Below are 19,933 nucleotides of genomic sequence, written 5' to 3'. Positions count from 1 at the left end.
TGTAGATATTACACAAATCTAATACATTTTTCTTCATGTTTTGATTTGGAATAGAATGCGCAGTAACAATGCATTTGCGTGTGTGGAAATAAAAGCTACTATAAGGATTTTGAATGTTATTCAGTTTTTTTAAACACACTGCTACTATTCTGAACAGGTGTGAATGGCGGGTTCCTTTACATAAAGAGAGCCAGACCTAGGGGATTCAAGATTCAAAGTTGTATTGTACACAGTACAATGAAATTCTTACTTAAATGTCTGCAGCACAGACTAGACAAAAGTTACAACAAAGTTCTGTTTACTCTAGCTACATAAAAATTAAAACATTAAGGGGCAGATTTATCAAGGGTCGAATTTCAAAGTTAAAAATACTTTGAAATTCGACCATCGAATATGAGTCAAAGTTTTTTTCAGCGAATTAGGGTATCCTGCGATCAAAGTAAAATCGCTCTATCGAATGATTAAATCCTTCGAATCAACCGATTTGAAGGATTTCAGCGATCGATCGAATGATTTTACTTCGACTTCCAAAAACTTAGAAAAATGCTCTAGAACGTCCCCATAGGCTAACATAGCACTTCGGCAGGTTTAATTTGGCGAGGTGTTGAAGTCGAAGTTTGCTTAAAGAGACAGTGCTTCGATTATCGAATATTCAAACGATTTTACTTCGAATCTAATTCGTAGTATCCTATTCGATGGTCGAAGTATCCAAAAATTACTTTGCATTTTTTATTTACGAAAATTCCCTCGAATTCACTTCGCCCCTTGATAAATCTGCCCCTTTGTATAAGCAAAGGATGTCTTGGGGGAGGTGGAGGGGGGATCCGAACTCTCTCAGGTAAACTAATGTGTACCCCAGTATACTACTTCCTACCCCCACTATATAACTGATCTCTACCCCTGGGATAATTGATCCCTATCCCCAGTACAACTGGGCCCTCTCACTAGTACAACTCATCTTTCGCCCTGAATGTCCAAGTAGAACTCATTTCCCCCAAACCCAGCCGCTTGTGGCCCCAGGAGAGCGTGCAGAAGGGCCCATTACACTGGAATCAGAGCCCCGCCTCCTCAGTCCTTCCCGGCATGCACCGCGGGCCCTGACAGGCCGATCCAAGATGGCGTAGAAAGTAATGACAGGTAAGTGCGGACTCTCCCCGGAGCCCTGGACCCCCAGATAGTTTCCTCCTTGCTCTGTGTACCCTGCCCGGCACCATTCTACCCACCGCCCCGGATGAGCTTTGACCGGAGAACGAGAACCGAGCGGCCGGGGAGAGGCCTAGTCTGTCCCGCGCCTACTGCCCCAGTATCAATGTCCGGCCTGTAGCCCCCCATCCCCTTTGACTACTCCCATCAGCAGTCAGCGCAAGGGACTGGCCATTCATGTAAAGCAACGGGGCCTGGGGTGGTTTTGCAACGGGGAAGTGGTGTAAAGAAACCTGTAGGTAATAGTGCAAGCAGTTCTCGGAGCCTGGGGTATCCGTGCAAGCTGTGTATTATTACAAGAGAACCTGTGCTGGTTTTGCAAGGGGGTTATTATAGTAAGGGGAAGAAGTGCAAACGAACCTTGTTGTTTGTGCAAATGGATAATCGTGCAAGGGGACTGCAGTGCGTGTGAAAGGGGATTACTGATGCAACGGAACCTTTTGTGTTTGTGAAATGGGATAGTGGTGCAAGGGCTCGAGTGTTTGTGAAGAGGGGAGCGTGCACAGAAGTTATTAGTGCAAGGGGGGCTGGTGGCACAAGTAGGGCCCAGAAGCACTGGGGTATCAGTGTAGTGGAAGCTGGTGTATTAGTGCAAGGGCACATGGTGTATTGGTGTATTGGTGTGTGGTGTTTGTGCAAGGTATTCTCACACTGGGTGTTCGTGTGTATTGTGATCCAGGGTATTCGTGCAGTTGAAAGCAGGATAATCGTGCAACAGTATTGTGGGATTGTAATACAATGGAGCAGTGGTGTATTGGTGCAAAGGAACAACTTTTTGTCTGAGGTAGTATTGAATGGGAAGAGACCATAATAATGCTTTGTTAATGCAGTGTACAAGGGGGGAGGGGGGATTTGTTCAGTGTGTAAGGGATCCTGGGCATATTTGTGCAGTGTGCAAGGGTGTATTTGTGCAAGGGACCTCAAAAAAGGGAATGGGGCAGTGGAAGAAGTGAAGCGAAGTAGCATTGGTACAAGGGGCCCAGGAGGTGAGCACTGGGGGTAGTTGATTACAGGAGGGGAAGTGAGTTGTTTCCCTGGGGTAACTGTGGCAGTAGTTCCTAGCTCAGTGTGGCTACAGGAGGGGGATATGAGGTAGGATTCTGTAAAAGGTAATAGTACTGAAGGTAATCGTATTGAAGGTAGGGAACTAATGTGCTAACTCTGCTGCCCTTCAAAGGAACAGTTTAGTATAAAATAAAAACTAGGTAAATAGGCTGTGCAAAATGTTTCTAATATAGTTAGTTAGCCAAAAATGTAATGTATAAAAGCTGGAGTGACTGGATGCCTAACATAACACAACAGAATACAACTTCCTGCTTTTCAGCTCTCTAACTCTAAATTAGTCAGTGACCTTAAAGCAGAACTAAACCCCCATTGTGATAAGTCCCCATTGGTCCCCCTCCCTGCCCACCCCTGCACAGTGTTACCCCTGAATTCATTCCCCTCTAGAAATAGCGACCGCAAATGCAGAGTGAGCACAGCGGAGCGCTCAGGCGCCATCTTCTTCTCTTTAGTAATCACTATTTCTAGAGGAGAAAGAATTCAAGGGTAAGACTGTGCAGGGGGGAGGTAGGGAGGGGGCAATGGGTATTTATCACAATCGGTGGTTTAGTTCTCCTTTAAGGGGAGCCACGTGGGACATAGCTGTTCAGTGAGTTTGCAATTGATCCTCAGCATTCAGCTCAGATTCAAAAACAACAGTTATGACCCATGTGGCCCCCCCTCAAGTCACTGATTGTTTACTGCCTGGTAACCAAACCAAGAGAGCTGCAAAGCAGGAAGTAGTGTTCTGGCTATTATGTTCGACATCCAGTCACTCCAGCCTTTATAAATCACATTGTTGGCTAACTAACTATATCAGAAATATTTTTTTATTTTGCACAGCCTATCTGTTTACCTAGTTTTTATTTTTAAACTGAACAATTTCTGTAAGGCACTGACCACTTACTAGCATCATTATACATTGGGCCTTTTAGACTTGCCGTTTCCTCTTCTGAATCCCACCTCCTGGGGGCATTTCTGTTTGTATAGGAAATGGCTCATGAGCAACATGGTACGGCGGTGATCCCCAACCAGTAGCTCGTGAGCAACATGTTTCTCACCAACCCCTTGGATGTTGCCCCCAGTGGCCTCAAAGCAGGTGCTTATTTGTGATTTCCAGGCTTGGAGGCAAGTTTTGGTTGTATAAAAACCAAGTGTACTGCCAAACAGAGCCTCAGTGTAGGTTTACAATCCACATAGGGGCTACCAAATGACCAATTACAGCACTTATTTGGCACCCCAAGAATATTTTTCATGCATGTGTTGCTCCCCAGCTCCTTTTACTTGTGAATGTTGCTCACAGGTTCAAAAGGTTGGGGATCCCTGTGGTAGGGAATGCCAGAGGGTTTTATGCTGGGTACTTAATGTTACTATCATGCTCGCCATTCCAGCTCCTCTCCAGTTTGGCATTTAAGGAGTTATGTGGTTGCAGTGACAGACTCACAGCAATAAAAATGACAGGATTGGCTGTTGTTGAGGAGAATATTGTCCAATCACAAATGGCTCAGAATACCTTTGCACCGTTAATGTGCTTTGATAGGCCAGTCTGACATTTCTAGGCTGTGGAATGTTATGGGCCCTTCAGGCTGTCCCGGGTTGTGTAGTATTTAGATTTTTGAGGGAAATGCTGAATGAGTTTTGGGGCATTGCCCCCTTCCCAGTTAGCTTATCGTCCATTATGTTGGTTGTTCTGGCACGTATTTTGTTGCACAGCTGCAGTGTGTTCTTCCAGGCTGCCCTGAACTTCAGACCCTGGTTGTGCCCAGACAGTAGTGCAATAAATGTACATGTCTCATAAATTGTATCAATCTCTGTTACTGCATCTACCTGTGCCCAACCTTTTAGGGTAATGTCATACCTGGAGATTCGGGGTGATTTAGTAATGAAAAAAGGCCTGTGGCATGGCTTTCGCTGCGCTTTGTTTTCCGAAGTCGCCCCAAGTTTCCTCGTGAGGCGACTTCGGAAAACGAAGCACCGTGAGTGCCATGCCGCAGGTGTTTGTTCATAATAGCAGGCGAAAGACAGGGGAAAGCCGTTCGGGGAGATTAGTTGCCCCAATGAAGAGGCTATTAGTCGCTGGGCGACTACCGTAAATCTCTCCACAGGTGTGACCTTACCCTTCTTTATTGATTGGCTTTTCCAACTGGACTCAAAACTAAGCGTTAACCTCCACTAGTGCTTTTCATCAGCTTTTGTGGGTCAGATTTTATCGGATCCACCATGCAATATCACACAATAGCACATGATTTTGTAGGATGCTGCAAAATCTGATCCCCCTAAGCTAGAATATAAAGTCGGGTGGAGTCTTTTCTTCATGTGTTTACATCCAACAGTCAATATATTTCAATGATAGAAAAAGTTTTTAGAGACACCATCCATTTTTATTTTGTCTGGTGAAGACGGCATGTGGTGTTCATATCCTACAGTCGTGGTGTGTCTGATAGAAGTTTACGCACATCAGATTTTTCTATCAGTCCCATTATATTTTGACTCATGCGACTATGTCTGATGCGTTTTGTCGATCTGGCACCATCAGCCAAAATCGCTCATGGAGCGGAGGGGCGTATTTATAAACATTGGAGACAAACATCATCAGTGTTGTTGCCCATATCAACCTCTTCTCTCAACAATTAGATTTCAAGTTAGAAAACAAAAGCAAAAATCTGCGCTCTGCAATACATATAGACACAATGTATTCATCCTTGAAGTGCCCAACTGGTCCCATTGGCAACAGTGCATGCTGCTTGTTGTGTTGCTTCCAAACCTGTAGTCTTTCTTTTTTCCAGTCTGTAGTACTGATGCACAGATATCCCCCACCTCGGCTACCATTCAGAAAGGAACCATGTACACAAGCATAGCAATGACAAAGGAACATTTCTTAAAAGTCGAATTTCAAATTTATGTGAGTTTTTTTTTTTTGCTCTACTAAATTTGAATATACTCAAAATTCGATTGGGGGGTTATTTAGTAAAAATTTTTTTAACTCGCATTAATTTTGCCGACTCGATTCTGCTAAATTCGACTAAACTCAATTCGACTTATCCATGAACTTGGCAGGTTTTAAGTATCAATTTCGAGTTCTTAAAGGGGCCAGAGTGTGATAAATCTCAAAATTCTAATTGAGTTTGAATAATTCACAATTCGAGTTTGAGAGTTTTGTCCATAAAAAAAAATTAGAAAATTCAAATTTGAATTTTCTTTTCGACCCTTAATAAATCTGCCCCTGATGTATCATACCAGTGTTGGCATTGCACAGGGCACATGTTAAGTAGCTGCTACAGGAACCAAACACATGCATGTCTAGTGCAAAACACACTAGTCATACCTTTTCTTCTTCAGTGATTCACTGTAGGATGTATATGTGACTGCACATAGTCATTGTACAAGCTTGGGTGTATGTTGTGAGCACTTGGGTATACGCATCAGCGCAGTTGGTTCTGAGAGCAGAAAGGGTGGTGCTGTTGTGCTGTGCAGACATCTTATGGGTTACACTGCATCATTATTATTTATTTTATTTTATTTTTTTAAAGGTTTTTATTTTGCATTTTATAACAAACAAATAAAACATTTATGGTTCCATGCGTAGTACAAAAAGTCACAGTATAATATACACATTTTGGGTTCCCATATTGTAGGTATGCAGTAATTTCCCTAATTCTAGGTGTTTCTCTCTGATTTGATGGGTTTATTTATGATGTTATACCTATTACCCAGAGGCAGCGAGAGCAATAGGTGTATATGATTGTGTCTCTCTAGGTTTACCTGAGCTTAGAATTCCACACTGCATCATTATTACTTGTACATCAGTAAACTGGACTGGTTGCTCCTACAGCGGTTTAGTGTAATGCGTACATCTTATTGTATCCCCAGAACATTTCTTCTCTGTATGCTTTCTCTTCTGCACAGGAGCAATAGAGCATCATTTCCCTTTTAAGTTGATCTGATTGTTATAATAGTGTTATTTATCATTGGTCCCCATAAGTGCTTGTCTCCAGAACCTGATAAACCCCCACTCTAACCTGTCTCAGAATGTCATCTTTGCCCAACTAAGGCAGCCATTGAGGGGATGTTGGTATAGCTATTTGTGGGCAATATTTTGTGTGTGTGTGATTCAGGTGTGATTGCCAGCTGGGGGTTGGTTCCCTTCCACAGGAAGAGAGTTATACTGGGACATGGTCAGGGCTGGACAGATGATAAAAGGGCTCTATAGAAAAGAAGGAGCCAGACATGGCGGACAGCCCCTTTATTCTGACCCAGAAGACTGTCTTGAATCCCCAGTGCTTTTGTTGCACACTGCCTCCCTTATTCAGCTACAGGTGCATGGAGTTACTCTAATCTGGCAGCCAAGAGAAATGGTTCTGAATGCTGGTAAATGAATAGGAACACTGCCCTTTTAGCTTTACTCACCAGATGATATTTATATATGTGTGTGTTTTATATATTGGATACCTGGTTCAATTAGCTTGAGTCCAATTAGAGGCTACCCTTTTAGTAAGTGAATCAAGGTATTCATAATAATTACTAATGTACAGCCTTGGGCAGCACTATTCCCATTGTATAGGAAAAGGCTTGGCCCAGACTGAGAGGTTGATGAGTGCTTTTGCATTTGGCTTGTTCACTTGGGTTGAAATATCCCCTTTAGCTACACCTAAACCACTTTTCTAGATGTGGCCATCTCAAAGCTTTGTTGCTTCTGCTGGGAACTGAGTTGGGTTGTGTTGGAGTCAGGTTTCTGACTTTGAGCTGTGTTGAAGATGAGGTGGGGGTTGGTTAATAGGGTGGGGATTAGAGGTTCATCTGTGTTGCTCTGGGTTTGCATAGATGAAAATATAGATATTTGTTTTGGTATATTTCTTTCTCTTTTAAAAGAACTTGGTGATGTTGGGCAATGTTCTATGTGGTGGTTCTTGTTCCCAGACGTGATGAGGTTTGAGACCTCTGTAATCAGTGCATCTTGTGTGATACACTAGGTACAGTTAAATGTTCTCTGACATGTTAATAAGCAGATTAAAGCCAATTGACGAAACATGTTGAATAATGCCCTAGGTAGGGGAAAATATCTACCCAGACTTGGCATGAGAAGGCATAAAATTTGGTTTCAATTAGAGTCCAGAGAGATAGATGTACCAACAACTCCAAAAAATATGCTAGAAAGTTATTTATATTTAAAATCCCCCGAACAATGTAGGTAAAAAGATATTGCATAACAGCTCATATGTAAAACCCTTCTTCATGTAAATAAAGCATTTTCATAAATAGAAAATTGCCATTTCAAAAAATAAGGGCTGCCCCTGGGATTGTAGGATTCACAGTGCACACAAACAAACCCTACATGTTACGTCACATAAGCCACTTAACAGATAGAGTTCTGTCTTTTGCTTCCACACTTCTTCCTGTTACAGTTAGAGCTTCAGTATTTTTGGTCAGGTGATTTCTGAGGCAGCACACAGACTAACACAAAATGGTGGTTCAAGGCAAGAGATGTAAAAGGGCAATACTTACTTAAATATAGATACCAGTTTGGAAAGATTCACTTAATATGAAATATACTATCTGTTATTTAAATATTCATTTTGGAGGTATAGTTTTCCTTTAATAGAAGAACTCCAATAGGAGTTATAAGCTTTGCACAATCCATGTAAGAATATATTATGTGTAGAAAGAGTAGTGAGGAAATCAAATCATTATGTGGGTACAATGTTTGCGAAAGGGGAATTTACTTGGTAAAATCCATAAATAAACAATAATTTGATATAAATTCATATAGTTAGTATAATTAAATATTAATTTATGATTATCTATATAGAACATTTAAGTGTATATAGTATATACTACTACTATATAGTGTGTGTGTATATATATATATATATATATATATATATATATTTATAAATATAAATCTGAAACATCTCTTAAAGGAACAGTTCAGTGTGAAAATAAAAACTGTGTAAATAGATAGGCTGTGCAAAATAAAAAATGTATCTAATATAGTTAGTTAGCCAAAAATGTAATGTATAAAGGCTGTAGTAAGTGGATGTCTAACATAATAGCCAGAACACTACTTACTGCTTTTCAGCTCTATAACTCTGAGTAAGTCAACGACTTGAAGGGGGGCCACATGGTGCATATCTGTTCAGTGAGTTTGCAATTGATCCTCAGCATTCAGCTCAGATTCAAAAGCAACAGATATGACCCATGTGCCCCCCCCTCAAGTCTCTGATTGGTTACTGCCTGGTAACCAGGGTAGCTAGTCAGTGTAAACCAAGAGAGCTGAAAAGCAGGAAGTAGTGTTCTGGCTATTATGTTAGACATCCAGTCGCTCCAGCCTTTATACATTACATTTTTGCCTAACTAACTATATTAGAAACATTTTTTTATTTTCTATTTACACAGTTTTTATTTTTACACTGAACAATTCCTTTAAGTGGTTATGAATCCATGCAAACAGGCTAATATACCCAGTTTAAACGTAACATTTATTAGCGCTGATTTAAAAGCATGAGTTCAAAAGAGTGTTTAAAAAAATAAATAAAAGTTTTCCTTTTCTCTCTATTCAGCTCATGCTTTTAAATCAGAGCTAATAAATGCTAACTTTTAACTGGGTATATTAGATTGTTTTCGTGGCTTGATAATCACTTAGGAAAAGTTTCAGATTGATAAATAATAGGACCCTTGACTATATACACTTTAATGTTATATATAGTACAACACTTTCTTTTTCTCATGTTACTGTTACTATACCCGAATATGAATAAGAAACTATAATGAACACTTGAGCAACAGATTATATCCTATTAAGTGGCATAATAAAGAATCTTACCAAACTGGAATATATATTTAAGTAAATATTGCCATTTTAGATCTCTTGCCTTGAACCCCCATTTTGTGATGGTCTGTGTGCTGCTTCAGAGATCAGCTGACCAGAAATACTACAACTCTTAACTGTAACAGGAAGAAGTGTTGAAGCAAAAGACACAACTCTGTCTGTTAATTGGCTCATGTGACCCAAGAAGTATAGTTTATTTGGTATGTTTGTGTGCACAGTGAATCATACGATCCCAGGGGGTGGCCCTTATTTTTTAAAATGGCAATTTTCTATTTATGATTACCCAGTGGCACATACTACTAGAAAAGTATATTATTATGAAAATGGTTTGTTTGCAGGAAGCAGGGCTTTGCATATGAGCTGTTTTATGCAATATCTTTTTATAGAGACCTACATTGTTTTGGGGGTATAGTTTTCCTTTAAATCAGAATTCAACCCCCTAGGCGCAAAAATCCCCCCCCCTTCGTAGGCCCCCCCCCGGGCAAATGCCCCTAACTGGTTACTCACCCCTCTTTCTAGGTCCTCTCCCGTGTAGTTCAGGGCAGCCATCTTCTCCCGAGCGCTCTTCTTCCTGTACTCATCGGCATTTGATGACTTTTGGAAAGGCTTTGGAAAGTTTGTGGCTTTCGGGCGCATGCGCAGTTGGAGGCATTTGCTGCTACGGAGCTACTGTGCATGCGCCCGAAAGCCTCAAACTTTCCGATGACTTTCTGAAAGTCGCAATTTTTCCGATTTCTCCTACTCCGCATGCGCCACCAAATGCCGATGAGTACAGGAAGAAGATTGCTCGGGAGAAGATGGCTGCCGTGAACTCCGCTGGAGAGGACCTTGAAGGATGGTTGAGTAACAAGTTAGGGGCATTTGCCCGGGGGGGGGGGTGGATTTTTGCACCTAGGTGGTTGAATTCTCCTTCAAGAACAAATAGCTTTCTATAAGAAGTTATAAGTCCAATAGATGACACCAGGGAAGCAGTGCATGCAGGGCAATGCTCTAGGTGGAGGGGTTGATGTACTGAGATGATGAGGAGAAGGTTTGAGGTCTATGGATTGAGCAAGGGAAGCCATGCATGCTGGATAATGCACTGGGGGAAGTGGGGTTGATGTACCCAGACAGGTACTGAGAAGATTTGAAAGCTGTGGATGGCATTGGGGAACATTGCATGCTGGGTAATGTTCTAGATGGGGGGTGCTGATGTACCAAGGTGGTGAGGAGAGGGTTGGAGGTGTACGGATTAACAAGGAAAGCAGTGCATGCAGTTTGATTTAGTAGGTTTAAGGTCTACAACGGAGACCTGACTGCTGCTCTCCCCTCTCCTGTGCAGAATTTCTGTCTCTGAGTCATGGCAGACAGAAGATTGGAGAATTTCTGTGAACAAGCATGTGAATCTCTCAGAAGGCAAGAGTATGAAGCAGTGGTGTCTCTATGTACTGAGGCTCTTCGGGCCCTCAGCCACTACAAAACCGCTCACACCAATGAATCCAACCAGACAGAACTCAGTCGGATCCAGACTGAAAGCCTACTGTACAGAATTGTGTCCTTTCTGCAGCTGGTGAGTGCATTACCCACACACAATGTAGGGATAGAGGTGTCAACATGTGACTCGCTAGTAACTCATTTCTCACTGTCCCACCACAAACCCACATTGAAAACAGAGAATACCTTTTCTTTCCTTCTAATGATCAGTGGGATTCTTCTTAGAGTATAGCACATAGGCACAATTATCCCTACCCCAGTACTCTGGCTCTCTCAAACATGCTGCATGCTAATGGCCTTTGTTTTCTTTATAGAAAAACTATGATCAAGCAGATGAAGACTGCAGGCATGGTAAGTAACCTTCTACTGATCTTTGGTACATTGAGTACATTGAGTGTTGGTTCATTAAGATGGCCAGATATTGGGAATCACCGGTATTAGCCCACCCACTACATGCACTAGAATACTGCCTCTACCTCATTAATGTTTGTTTGAAGGGATTGTTCACCTTTAAATTTACTTTTAATATGATGTAGAGAGTGATGGGTTTCATGTTTTATCATTTGTGGTTTTTGAGTTATTTAATATTTTTTTTCAACAGCACTATCTGTTTGCTAGCGTCCACATTACCCTAACAACCATTCATTTATTTGAATAAGAGACTGAAAAAGAGAGAATAGGAGATGGCATAAAAAGAAACATGAATAATAAAAAGTAGAAATAACAATGAAACTGTAGCCTTAAAGAGCATTGTTTGTTTTAGACCCCCATGTGATAGAGAAGAAGGCAAATGAACAGAAATTAAGGCCAGTTGAATATTTAATTAGAATTGGCCATTTTATAACATATTAAGTGGTGGTTCACCTTATACTTTTTTCAGCTGGGTGTTATTATTACTTCCCAGAAATAAAGGCATTTTTCAGTGACTTTCTATTTTATATTTTTACCATTTCAATAAGTTTAAATGTTAATGTTTCTTAAGGTTTCAGTCTCACAGCTAAGTAATCCAGGGGCAGACTCTACACTGTTTTTCTCTGTGGTTCAGTCTCGCACCTCAGTAATTAAGGAGCAGACCCTGAACTGTTTCTCTCACTGTGATTTCACTCTCACAGATTAATAACCCAGTGGCAGACGCTATATTGTTACAATTTGCAACATTAGTTGATACATTTCTTAACAGCATCGGTGGAACATTCGTAACCGTTGTATCTATTATAACAGTTTCCTTTAGTGAAACTGTGGGATTTAGTTTAGCAAGGCCAAATATAATAAATGTATCATCTATTGTATTATATTGGAACAGTTAGCGTCTGTGCCTCCCCCCCCCCCAAAGCTGCTATAGGGAGACATGAGGTGGTGAAAAACTTTAGATTCAATATTAGAAAAATGGTTAAAAACAAAAAATAGAAAGCAATTGAAAATTATTTTCTAGTGAACTGTCTTATACCAGCGGAATGTAAAAAAGGATATGCAAGATGGGAGAGGAAACCTATTTATACAATAATAATGTCTGATACATACAAAGGTTTAGGGTGAGCAGCTGCCATTCCAAGCTTTGGGGAGAAATTTCTTAGATTGTTTTGGAATCTGCTAATTTTTATATACTCTTATTCTAGTTAGTGAAAGGGTAATGAGATACCCCAAACTCTATTATTTCTGTATCCATTACCTGCATTGCATTAAAATCTCCATTATGTCTAAAGCTTACTGCTCAGAGGCTTTTTTTTGTATTTCTTTGCATGGTGCCCAACCTTTTCAACTCTTTCCTTCTCCTCTTCCATTGCTCAGTTAGCCCATTGAGTTGGGCTTCTCTGCTCTTACAATTGTGTCTGTTCCCTTGCAGTTCTGGGGCCATGTCGCACCCGGCTAGACAGCTCGGTTCATGCAGTGCTGTGCTCTTTGCACCTGGAAGGGAAGCTGCAGGCTGTGTCAAATGTTCTGTCCAAATGTCTGGCTGGGGAGACTCTGGTAAGGTCCCTTTTTTCCTTACTTAGCTGACAATCCCTAAGGGATGGGAGGGTACACGCCGACTGTCAATGGAGCAGCAAAAGTGGTGCTAAGGCTAGAGCAAGTTTTATAAGCATATTCAGCAGGCTCAGGGTTAGGCAAGGCTGTGGGCAGGCATCAATGGTTTAGAAAATATACAGCAACCAGCCAAGATAAGCAATGTAAGGAACCAGATTACAGCAATGCTCAGCCTCCTAACACTAGCAGAGATCACTGTGCAAAAGCTCAATTTAAAGGCACTTCACATTTGCAGAGATGGTGTGGTGCCATCCTGTTTGTGACATGTGTACCAATGTGCCAGAAACAACACAGGTTGGGTACAAGGCACTGTCAACTCCACATGCAATTACCTCTGTGGTGAGTGGATGGGTTTAGTGCGCCTTCCCCTCTGATTTTGCATCTTCCCTGCTATGAGAGTAACAAGGAGAAACTTCCTCCTTATAGTTCAAATTGTCATGTTTGTTCCCATGGGGCCAGTGAATTCAAAGAGACACTGAAAAGTGGTCCTTTGCACTCACCCATAATCAAAATGCAAACTATGACAAAGTCATCCCCGGTCTGGGCAGTCCTACACTCCCTTTCATCTGGTTAAATAGGAATTATATTACTACAATAAACTCTTTTCAAGGGGACTTAAAGGAATTGTTCAGTATAAAAATAAAAACTGGCTAAATAGATAGGCTGTGCAAAATAAAAAAATGTTTCTAATATAATTAGTTATGCAAAAATGTACACTACTTCCTGCTTTTCAGCTCTCTTGGTTTACACTGACTGGTTACCCTGGTTACCAGGCAGTAACCAATCAGAGACTTGAGGGGGGGCCACATGGGTCATATCTGTTGCTTTTGAATCTGAGCTGAATGCTAAGGATCAATTGTAAGCTCACTGAACAGATATGTACCATGTGGCTCCCATTCAAGTCTTTGATTGGTTACTGCCTGGTAACCATCTCATCGGCTTGCGGACTTCATCTTTCCCGCAATCTGATCCGATTATAGGACCCTAGGGCCCACAATTGGATCAGCCCGATATCTCCCACCTCAAGGTGGGCATATCGGGGAGAGATCCACTCGTTTGGCGAAATCACAGATCTCTGTGTATGGCCACCTTAAGTCTTACCAGCAACTTGCTTTCCAAGGTTAATACCCCCCAATGGTTGCCCTTTTTATTGGCCACCATTGTGATCACCTTGGGAATGATGTGAACTACAATATGGAGCTAGCTGCAATAATCCCCTTTATTCTGTTTGATAAGGGAGAGACTGTAGAGAGAGTAACAGTGTTTGTTTTCTCATGTGAGCCTTTCTCTTCCTCAGAATGGCTTGGTAACCAAGGATCTAACTCAACTGAAAATGCTCCTGGCTGAAATTGAGGTGAGTTAATCAATTCCTGTTATATGTATGTTGCAGATCACCATATATAAAGACCAGAATTTGTAGCATTGTTCCCTACAAGGGTTGCACACATCAACCCTGTATGTGGTCAGGGCCAGCCTTGCAGTAAGAAGCACCTTATGCAGAACAGTGCAGTGTGTGTTCCTCTGCAATAGTCTAAATTCACAGTCTGTGCTTTATGGGACATAGACATTTAAACTAGTGGTTGGTGTCATTTACACTTTTACACAGAAAAGCTCAAATATTTGCAATGAACACCTTATTTACTCCTAAGTGTGCCAGTATAGCTGTGGAATAATATGCCTAGCACTGGAACAGGGAAGGGTAAAACTTTCTCTCTTTTGTTTTCAGACTGTCAGTAACACGGTCCGGTCCAGTTACCATAGTGATGATCTGGAAGATGGTACAAACTGCTGCTTTACTATCTATAGGGGGGTAATATTGATGAACCAATCTAGATTGTTTGCATACACTCCATGAGACTTTTTCTGTTTGATCCCCTGTTTGAGGTCCAACTTTTGCTCATGGCCCCCTTACCTCATAACGGTGTTTCAGATATTGGGAAACAGTGTTGTATCAGCGGTTTAGCCTTAGATCCAACATTTACAGTCATATGAAAAAGTTTGGGAGCCCCTCTCAGCCTGTATAAAAATTTCTCCACTTTCAACTAAAAAGATAACAGTGGTATGTCTTTCATTTCCCAGGGTTGTTTTATGAACAAATATTTTTAGTGAAGCAGTATTCAATTGTATGAAATCAAATCAAATGTAAAAAAAACTGGCTGTGCAAAAATTTGGGTAATTTTGCACATTTGAATGCATGTAACCGCTTAATACTGATTACTGGCAACACCAAATTGGTTGGATTAGCTTGTTAAGCCTTGAACTTCATAGGAAGGTGTGTCCAATCATGAGAAAGGGTACAGTATTTACAGTAAGGTGGCCAATTGCAATTTGTGCTTCTGTTTGACTCTCCTCTGAAGAGTGACAGCATGGGATCCTCAAAGCAACTCTCAAAAGATCTGAAAACAAAGATTGTTCAGTGTCATGGTTTAGGGTTACAGAAAGCTACCTCAGAGGTTTAACTGTCCGTTTCAACTGTAAGGAATGTAATCAGGAAATGGAAGGCCACAGGCACAGTTGCTGTAAAACCCAGTTCTGGCGGGCTAATAAAAATACTAGACCGGCATATGTGGAGTATTGTGAGAATGGTTACAGACAACCCAAAAATCACCTCCAAAACCTGCGAGAACATCTTTCTGCCGATGGTGTATTGGGACATCGGTCTACAATTCAGTTTGCACAAAGAACATCTGTATGGCAGGGTGATGACAAAGAAGCCCTTTCTACACTCACCACAAACCAAGTCGCTTGTCGCTCATTTAGACAAGCCACAGTCATTTTGGAACAAAGTGCTTTGGACTGATGAGACAAAAATTTAGTTATTTGGTCATAACAAAAAGATCTTTGCATGGCGGAAGAAGAACACAGCATTCCAAAAAAAAAAAAACCCACACCTGCTACCAAAATTTGGTGGAGGTTCCATCATGCTGTAGGGCTGTGTGGCTAGTTCAGGGATTGGGATGCTTGTTAAAGGAGAAGGAAAACCACGTAGGCATTTTTTTGCCAATAGATTAGCTGAAATAGAGCAAGCTAGAATGTTATATTTATTCTGTGGAATGTTTTATCATTTCTGAGTAAAAAGCTCTATATGCTCTCTGTTTGTTTAGGATAGCAGCTGCAGTATTAGCTTGGTGTGACATCACTTCCTGCCTGAGTTTCTCCCTGCTCTCTTCTAATCTGGGCTCAGATTACAGCAGAGAAGGGAGGGGGGAAGAGAAGCAAACTCTGCATGCTCACGCCCGGGGCAAGGAGGTTTAAGCTGAAGGCAGGAAGTCTCATACAGAAGCCCATGTGTTCATAATAGAAGGAAAGAAATGCAGTATTTATTTTGACAGAGGACTCAAGGCAGCACTACTTTGAGGGTTTACTGGTATATGTAGGTGGACCTTTCTGATAAGGCTTACTTAGTTATAACCTTTTCTTCTCCTTTAAAGTCGAGGGTCGGATGATTTCAATGCAGTATCAACAAATTCATCAGGATAATGTTCAAGCATCACAAAGTTGAAGTTACGCAGGGGTTGGATATTCCAACAAGACAATGAGCCTAAACACACTTTGAAATCTACAAAGGCATTAATGCAGAGGGAGAAGTACAATATTCTGGAATTGCCGGCACAGTCCCCCGACTTAAATATCATGGAAAATCTATGGGATGATTTGAAGCAGGCTGTCCATGCTTGGCAGCCATCAAATTTAACTGAACTGGAGAGATTTAGTATAGACAAATGGTGAAAAATACCACCATCCAGAATCCAGACACTCATCAAAGGATATAGGAGGTCTCTAGAGGCTGTTACATTTGCAAAAAGAGGCTCAACTAAGTATTGATGTAATATCTCTGTTGGGGTGCCCAAATTTATGCACCTGTCTAATTTTGTGATGATGCATATTGCATATTTTCTGTTAATCCAATAAACTTTGTCACTGCTGAAATATTACTGTTTCCATAAGCCATGTTATATTAAAAGGGAGTTGCTACTTTGAAAGCTTAGCCAATGATAAACAAAACACCAAAGAAAAGAGGGACCAAATAGGGGTTCCCAAACTTTTTCATATGACTGTAGAACAGCAAGTACATCTTCATCCCAAATCTCATCCTTAATGACCTTCAATGTAGGCTTTTAGGTCTATCTACGGAGCAAATTGGCTTTCTAATTACCCTTAAGGCATAGCCACCCACCTCTGCATTATGACCACCCATTTGGGGAAAGGCAGCCCTACAGTTTAACTGTAGACTCATTGGGACCACATATAATTATTTACTTCTACTTAGCGGTCTCGGCTGCCTATTGACATTGATACCTTTTCATGCAGGGTCCCAAGATGGATGGCAGTTCCGCCCCCCTCCCCGGGGTGTGACGAGCAGCGAGGAATACACGTTATGTAAGAGGTATGGCTGTATCAGGAAAGCTATACATTTGTATGCGTTAGCCCTGGGGATGTGTCTGATGATTGTACAGTACACATTAGAGAGTGATAACATTATACTAGCAGCCTGTCCTGAGGACATCTCCTGCAGGTCACCTTTCTGTAAACTGTTAAATCAGGTGGTTAAATTAGGATCATTTGGCAGCAAATGGAGAATATGTGACTTTGGGTAGAAGAGCTATTATAGGAGTATATGCCATTTTTGTGAATCACAACTCCCAGCATACCCTTAAAACTGAACCAGTTTTAAAGTAAAACTATAATATTTATCAATTGGGAGTCCACATCTGATTTCCACCTTAGTTAAGCCTAAGGGACTCGCCCCAGTTCACAGGCAATCATATGCAAAAGATTCCTTTATCAAAAGATCATACCCCTATGACTAAGCGCCGGAGGGTGCGAAACGCGTAAGGTGGGCCTGGTGGGGTCAGTATGTAACTGAGTTTTAACGCTAACTTAAATAAAATTATATTTTTTTACTGAAAAAAGCCTCGGGACAGTTATCTTTTGATAAAGGAATCTTTTAAAGTAAAACTAAACATGTACCTCCTACAGGTTCCTGGAGCAGGGGATTTGCAGGTACGGAGCACAGTGCACTTCCGCGCACTCCCAGGAAGAGTTGGAGGAATGGCAGAAACGCTACGCCTCACGCCTCATCCGACTCAAGCAGCAGAAGGAAAACACCCAGTTTTCTGGCAGCTATATGGAAAGTTTAATAGAAAAATGGATGAACTCATTGTCACCAGAGAAAGTGGTAAGATCCCTGTGTTCAGACTCCTATGGAGCTGAGAAACGGAGTGTAGGGATAACCCTGACCCAGCAGCCCAGTTATGTGGTCTTTATTAGCAGAATCTTCGTCCCATTGCTAATGCCTCAGTAATAACTAAATGCATCTTAATTTCTCCAGCTCAGCGAGTACGTGGAAGGAGTGCATGTGGAGTACAGTCCTGACCTCTCTGTCACTGTCACCACCAAAAAGTCACATCAAACATGGACCTTTCTTCTCACTTGTAAGGTATATATTGAGTTCATAAAGATAAATGGTGGCATTGGCAAGATGAAGGGTAATTTGCCATCAGGACGCCTCTGGCTCCACCTAAGCTCTTTGATCTTTTCTATTCTGCAGCCTGCACGACTCCTACAGCGGGTGGCGCTCCTCTATGATGCACACAGACCTCATTTCAGTATTGTTGCAATAGCTGCTGGAGACAGCAACTCTCAAGTACCCCAGCTAGTCCCAGAAAGTTGCCAGGAATGGGTGGGAGAGAAGATGGCACAGAACGGGTTGGACCATTGCATATACAAAGTAGCGATAGAATTTACCACAGAGATCTTTGGAACTTTCCGGCAAACGATTGTGTTCGACTTTGGTGCAGAGCCCGTTCTTATGCAGAGAATAATGGTGGATGCTGCATCCACTGAAGGTAACAGTAATTCTTTCCGTTTGGTTGATTGTGCTAATAGATTCATGGTAATGGAAGAGCTAAGATGGCTATTTGTGAGTTAAAGGAACCGTAACACCAAAAAATTAAAGTGTTTAAAAAGGAATGACAATATAATATATGTAATGTATAATACCTTGCACTGGTAAAACTGTTGTGTTTGTTTCAGAAGCAAAACTACAGTTTATATAAACAAGCTGTTGTGTAGCCATGGGGGCAGCCATTCAAAGTTGAAAAAGGCGGAAAGGCACAGGATATGCAGCAGATAATAGATAAGCTCTGTAGTATACAATGAGATTTTTCAGAACGTATCTGTTATCTACTGTGTATCCGGTACTGCCCTCATGGCTACACAGCAGCTTGGTTACATAAGCTATAGTAGAGTATCTGAAGCAAGCACACCAGTTTTACCAGTGCAGGGCAACACTACATTATATTTTCATTAATTTAAAACACTTTAATTTTTTGGTGTTACTGTTCATTTAAGCAAGCTGCTGCTCTTCACTCCCTTAAGATCTGTTGTTACTGCTGTTATCCAGACAAGTGTCATGGATTAGCCCATATCTTTGTTTAGCATGCCTCTGACTGTCTTGCTGGGATATAACTACCAGCTTATTATTAGCATAATGAGATAATTATCAATAGAGCTTACAAACTAAAAGTAATGCATTGTTCCAAATAATTCATGACTTAAATAAATGACTTATGATTTGTTTATGTCTCTTCCCACCGCACAGACCTTGAATACTTGATGCAAGCTCGGCAGCAGCTGCTAACGACAGCCAAACGCTGGGATTCCATGTCAAAGACTATTGTAGAGTTTGAACCCAATGAAACTACTGAATTGGAAAGGAGCTTGCTTGGCCGATACCAAATTCCCCTCTCTGCTGATCAGTTGTTTACACAGTCTGTCCTGGACAAAACCCTGACCAAGTGCAACTATCAGTCTCGCTTACACGACTTGCTCTACATCGAGGAGATTGCACAGTACAAGGAGGTTAGCAAGTAAGTCTCTTATGGCTGCCATAAAACACGCTTATCTCGGAATGTAAACATAAACATAACGGATTAGCAGTCTCTATCCTACTACACAAGAGCACAGTGCAGATATATTATGCATCTAAAACCAAGGGAAACATGCATTCCTCCATTTTTTGTATTTGAAGGGGGTATAATTAATGTTGGGACTCTAAAATCTACAGGGTTGCCCAAATGTAGAAATGCAGGCCTGCAGCAGCCATGCTGACACAGCTTGACCAATATAATTAGAAAGGGTTTTACCCAGTGTCATTTTTTTAGTTAACATATATTACATTTTATATCTTATACATAGCTTAAAGGGGTGGTTCTTTAAATTAACATTTAGTATGTTATAGAAATCCTAATTCTAAGCAACATTTCAATTGGCCTTCATTTTTTAATTTTTGTAGTTTTTGAGCTATTTGCCTTTTTTGTGACTCTTCCCAGCTTTAACTGAGGGGTCACTGACCACATCTAA

At 41.2% G+C, this 19,933-nt stretch overlaps 1 protein-coding gene across 2 annotated transcripts in view; it reads left to right on the top strand.

Moving 5' to 3' along the window:
• Positions 1-984: 984 nt before the first annotated feature.
• helz.S (helicase with zinc finger S homeolog) overlaps positions 985-19,933 on the top strand; it is a 58,154-nt gene continuing 39,205 nt past the window's right edge. Inside the window, exons 1-11 of one of the 2 annotated variants that reach the window (XM_018237657.2) lie at positions 985-1,137; positions 10,392-10,619; positions 10,858-10,894; positions 12,387-12,511; positions 13,866-13,922; positions 14,295-14,346; positions 16,880-16,955; positions 17,549-17,747; positions 17,901-18,008; positions 18,120-18,417; positions 19,173-19,440. In XM_018237657.2, coding sequence (XP_018093146.1) covers positions 10,410-10,619; positions 10,858-10,894; positions 12,387-12,511; positions 13,866-13,922; positions 14,295-14,346; positions 16,880-16,955; positions 17,549-17,747; positions 17,901-18,008; positions 18,120-18,417; positions 19,173-19,440 — 1,430 coding nt within the window. In that variant the 5' untranslated portion in view covers positions 985-1,137; positions 10,392-10,409. Of the gene's footprint in view, positions 1,138-1,162; positions 1,443-10,391; positions 10,620-10,857; positions 10,895-12,386; positions 12,512-13,865; positions 13,923-14,294; positions 14,347-16,879; positions 16,956-17,548; positions 17,748-17,900; positions 18,009-18,119; positions 18,418-19,172; positions 19,441-19,933 lie in introns of those variants that run through there. The other variant, XM_018237658.2, reaches the window with a different exon arrangement.

This window comes from Xenopus laevis, chromosome 9_10S (genome assembly GCF_017654675.1).
Source record: "Xenopus laevis strain J_2021 chromosome 9_10S, Xenopus_laevis_v10.1, whole genome shotgun sequence".
Lineage (NCBI taxonomy): Eukaryota > Metazoa > Chordata > Amphibia > Anura > Pipidae > Xenopus > Xenopus laevis.
Note: the sequence above shows the minus strand (reverse complement) of the source record. Positions and strands in the feature narration are given on the sequence as shown.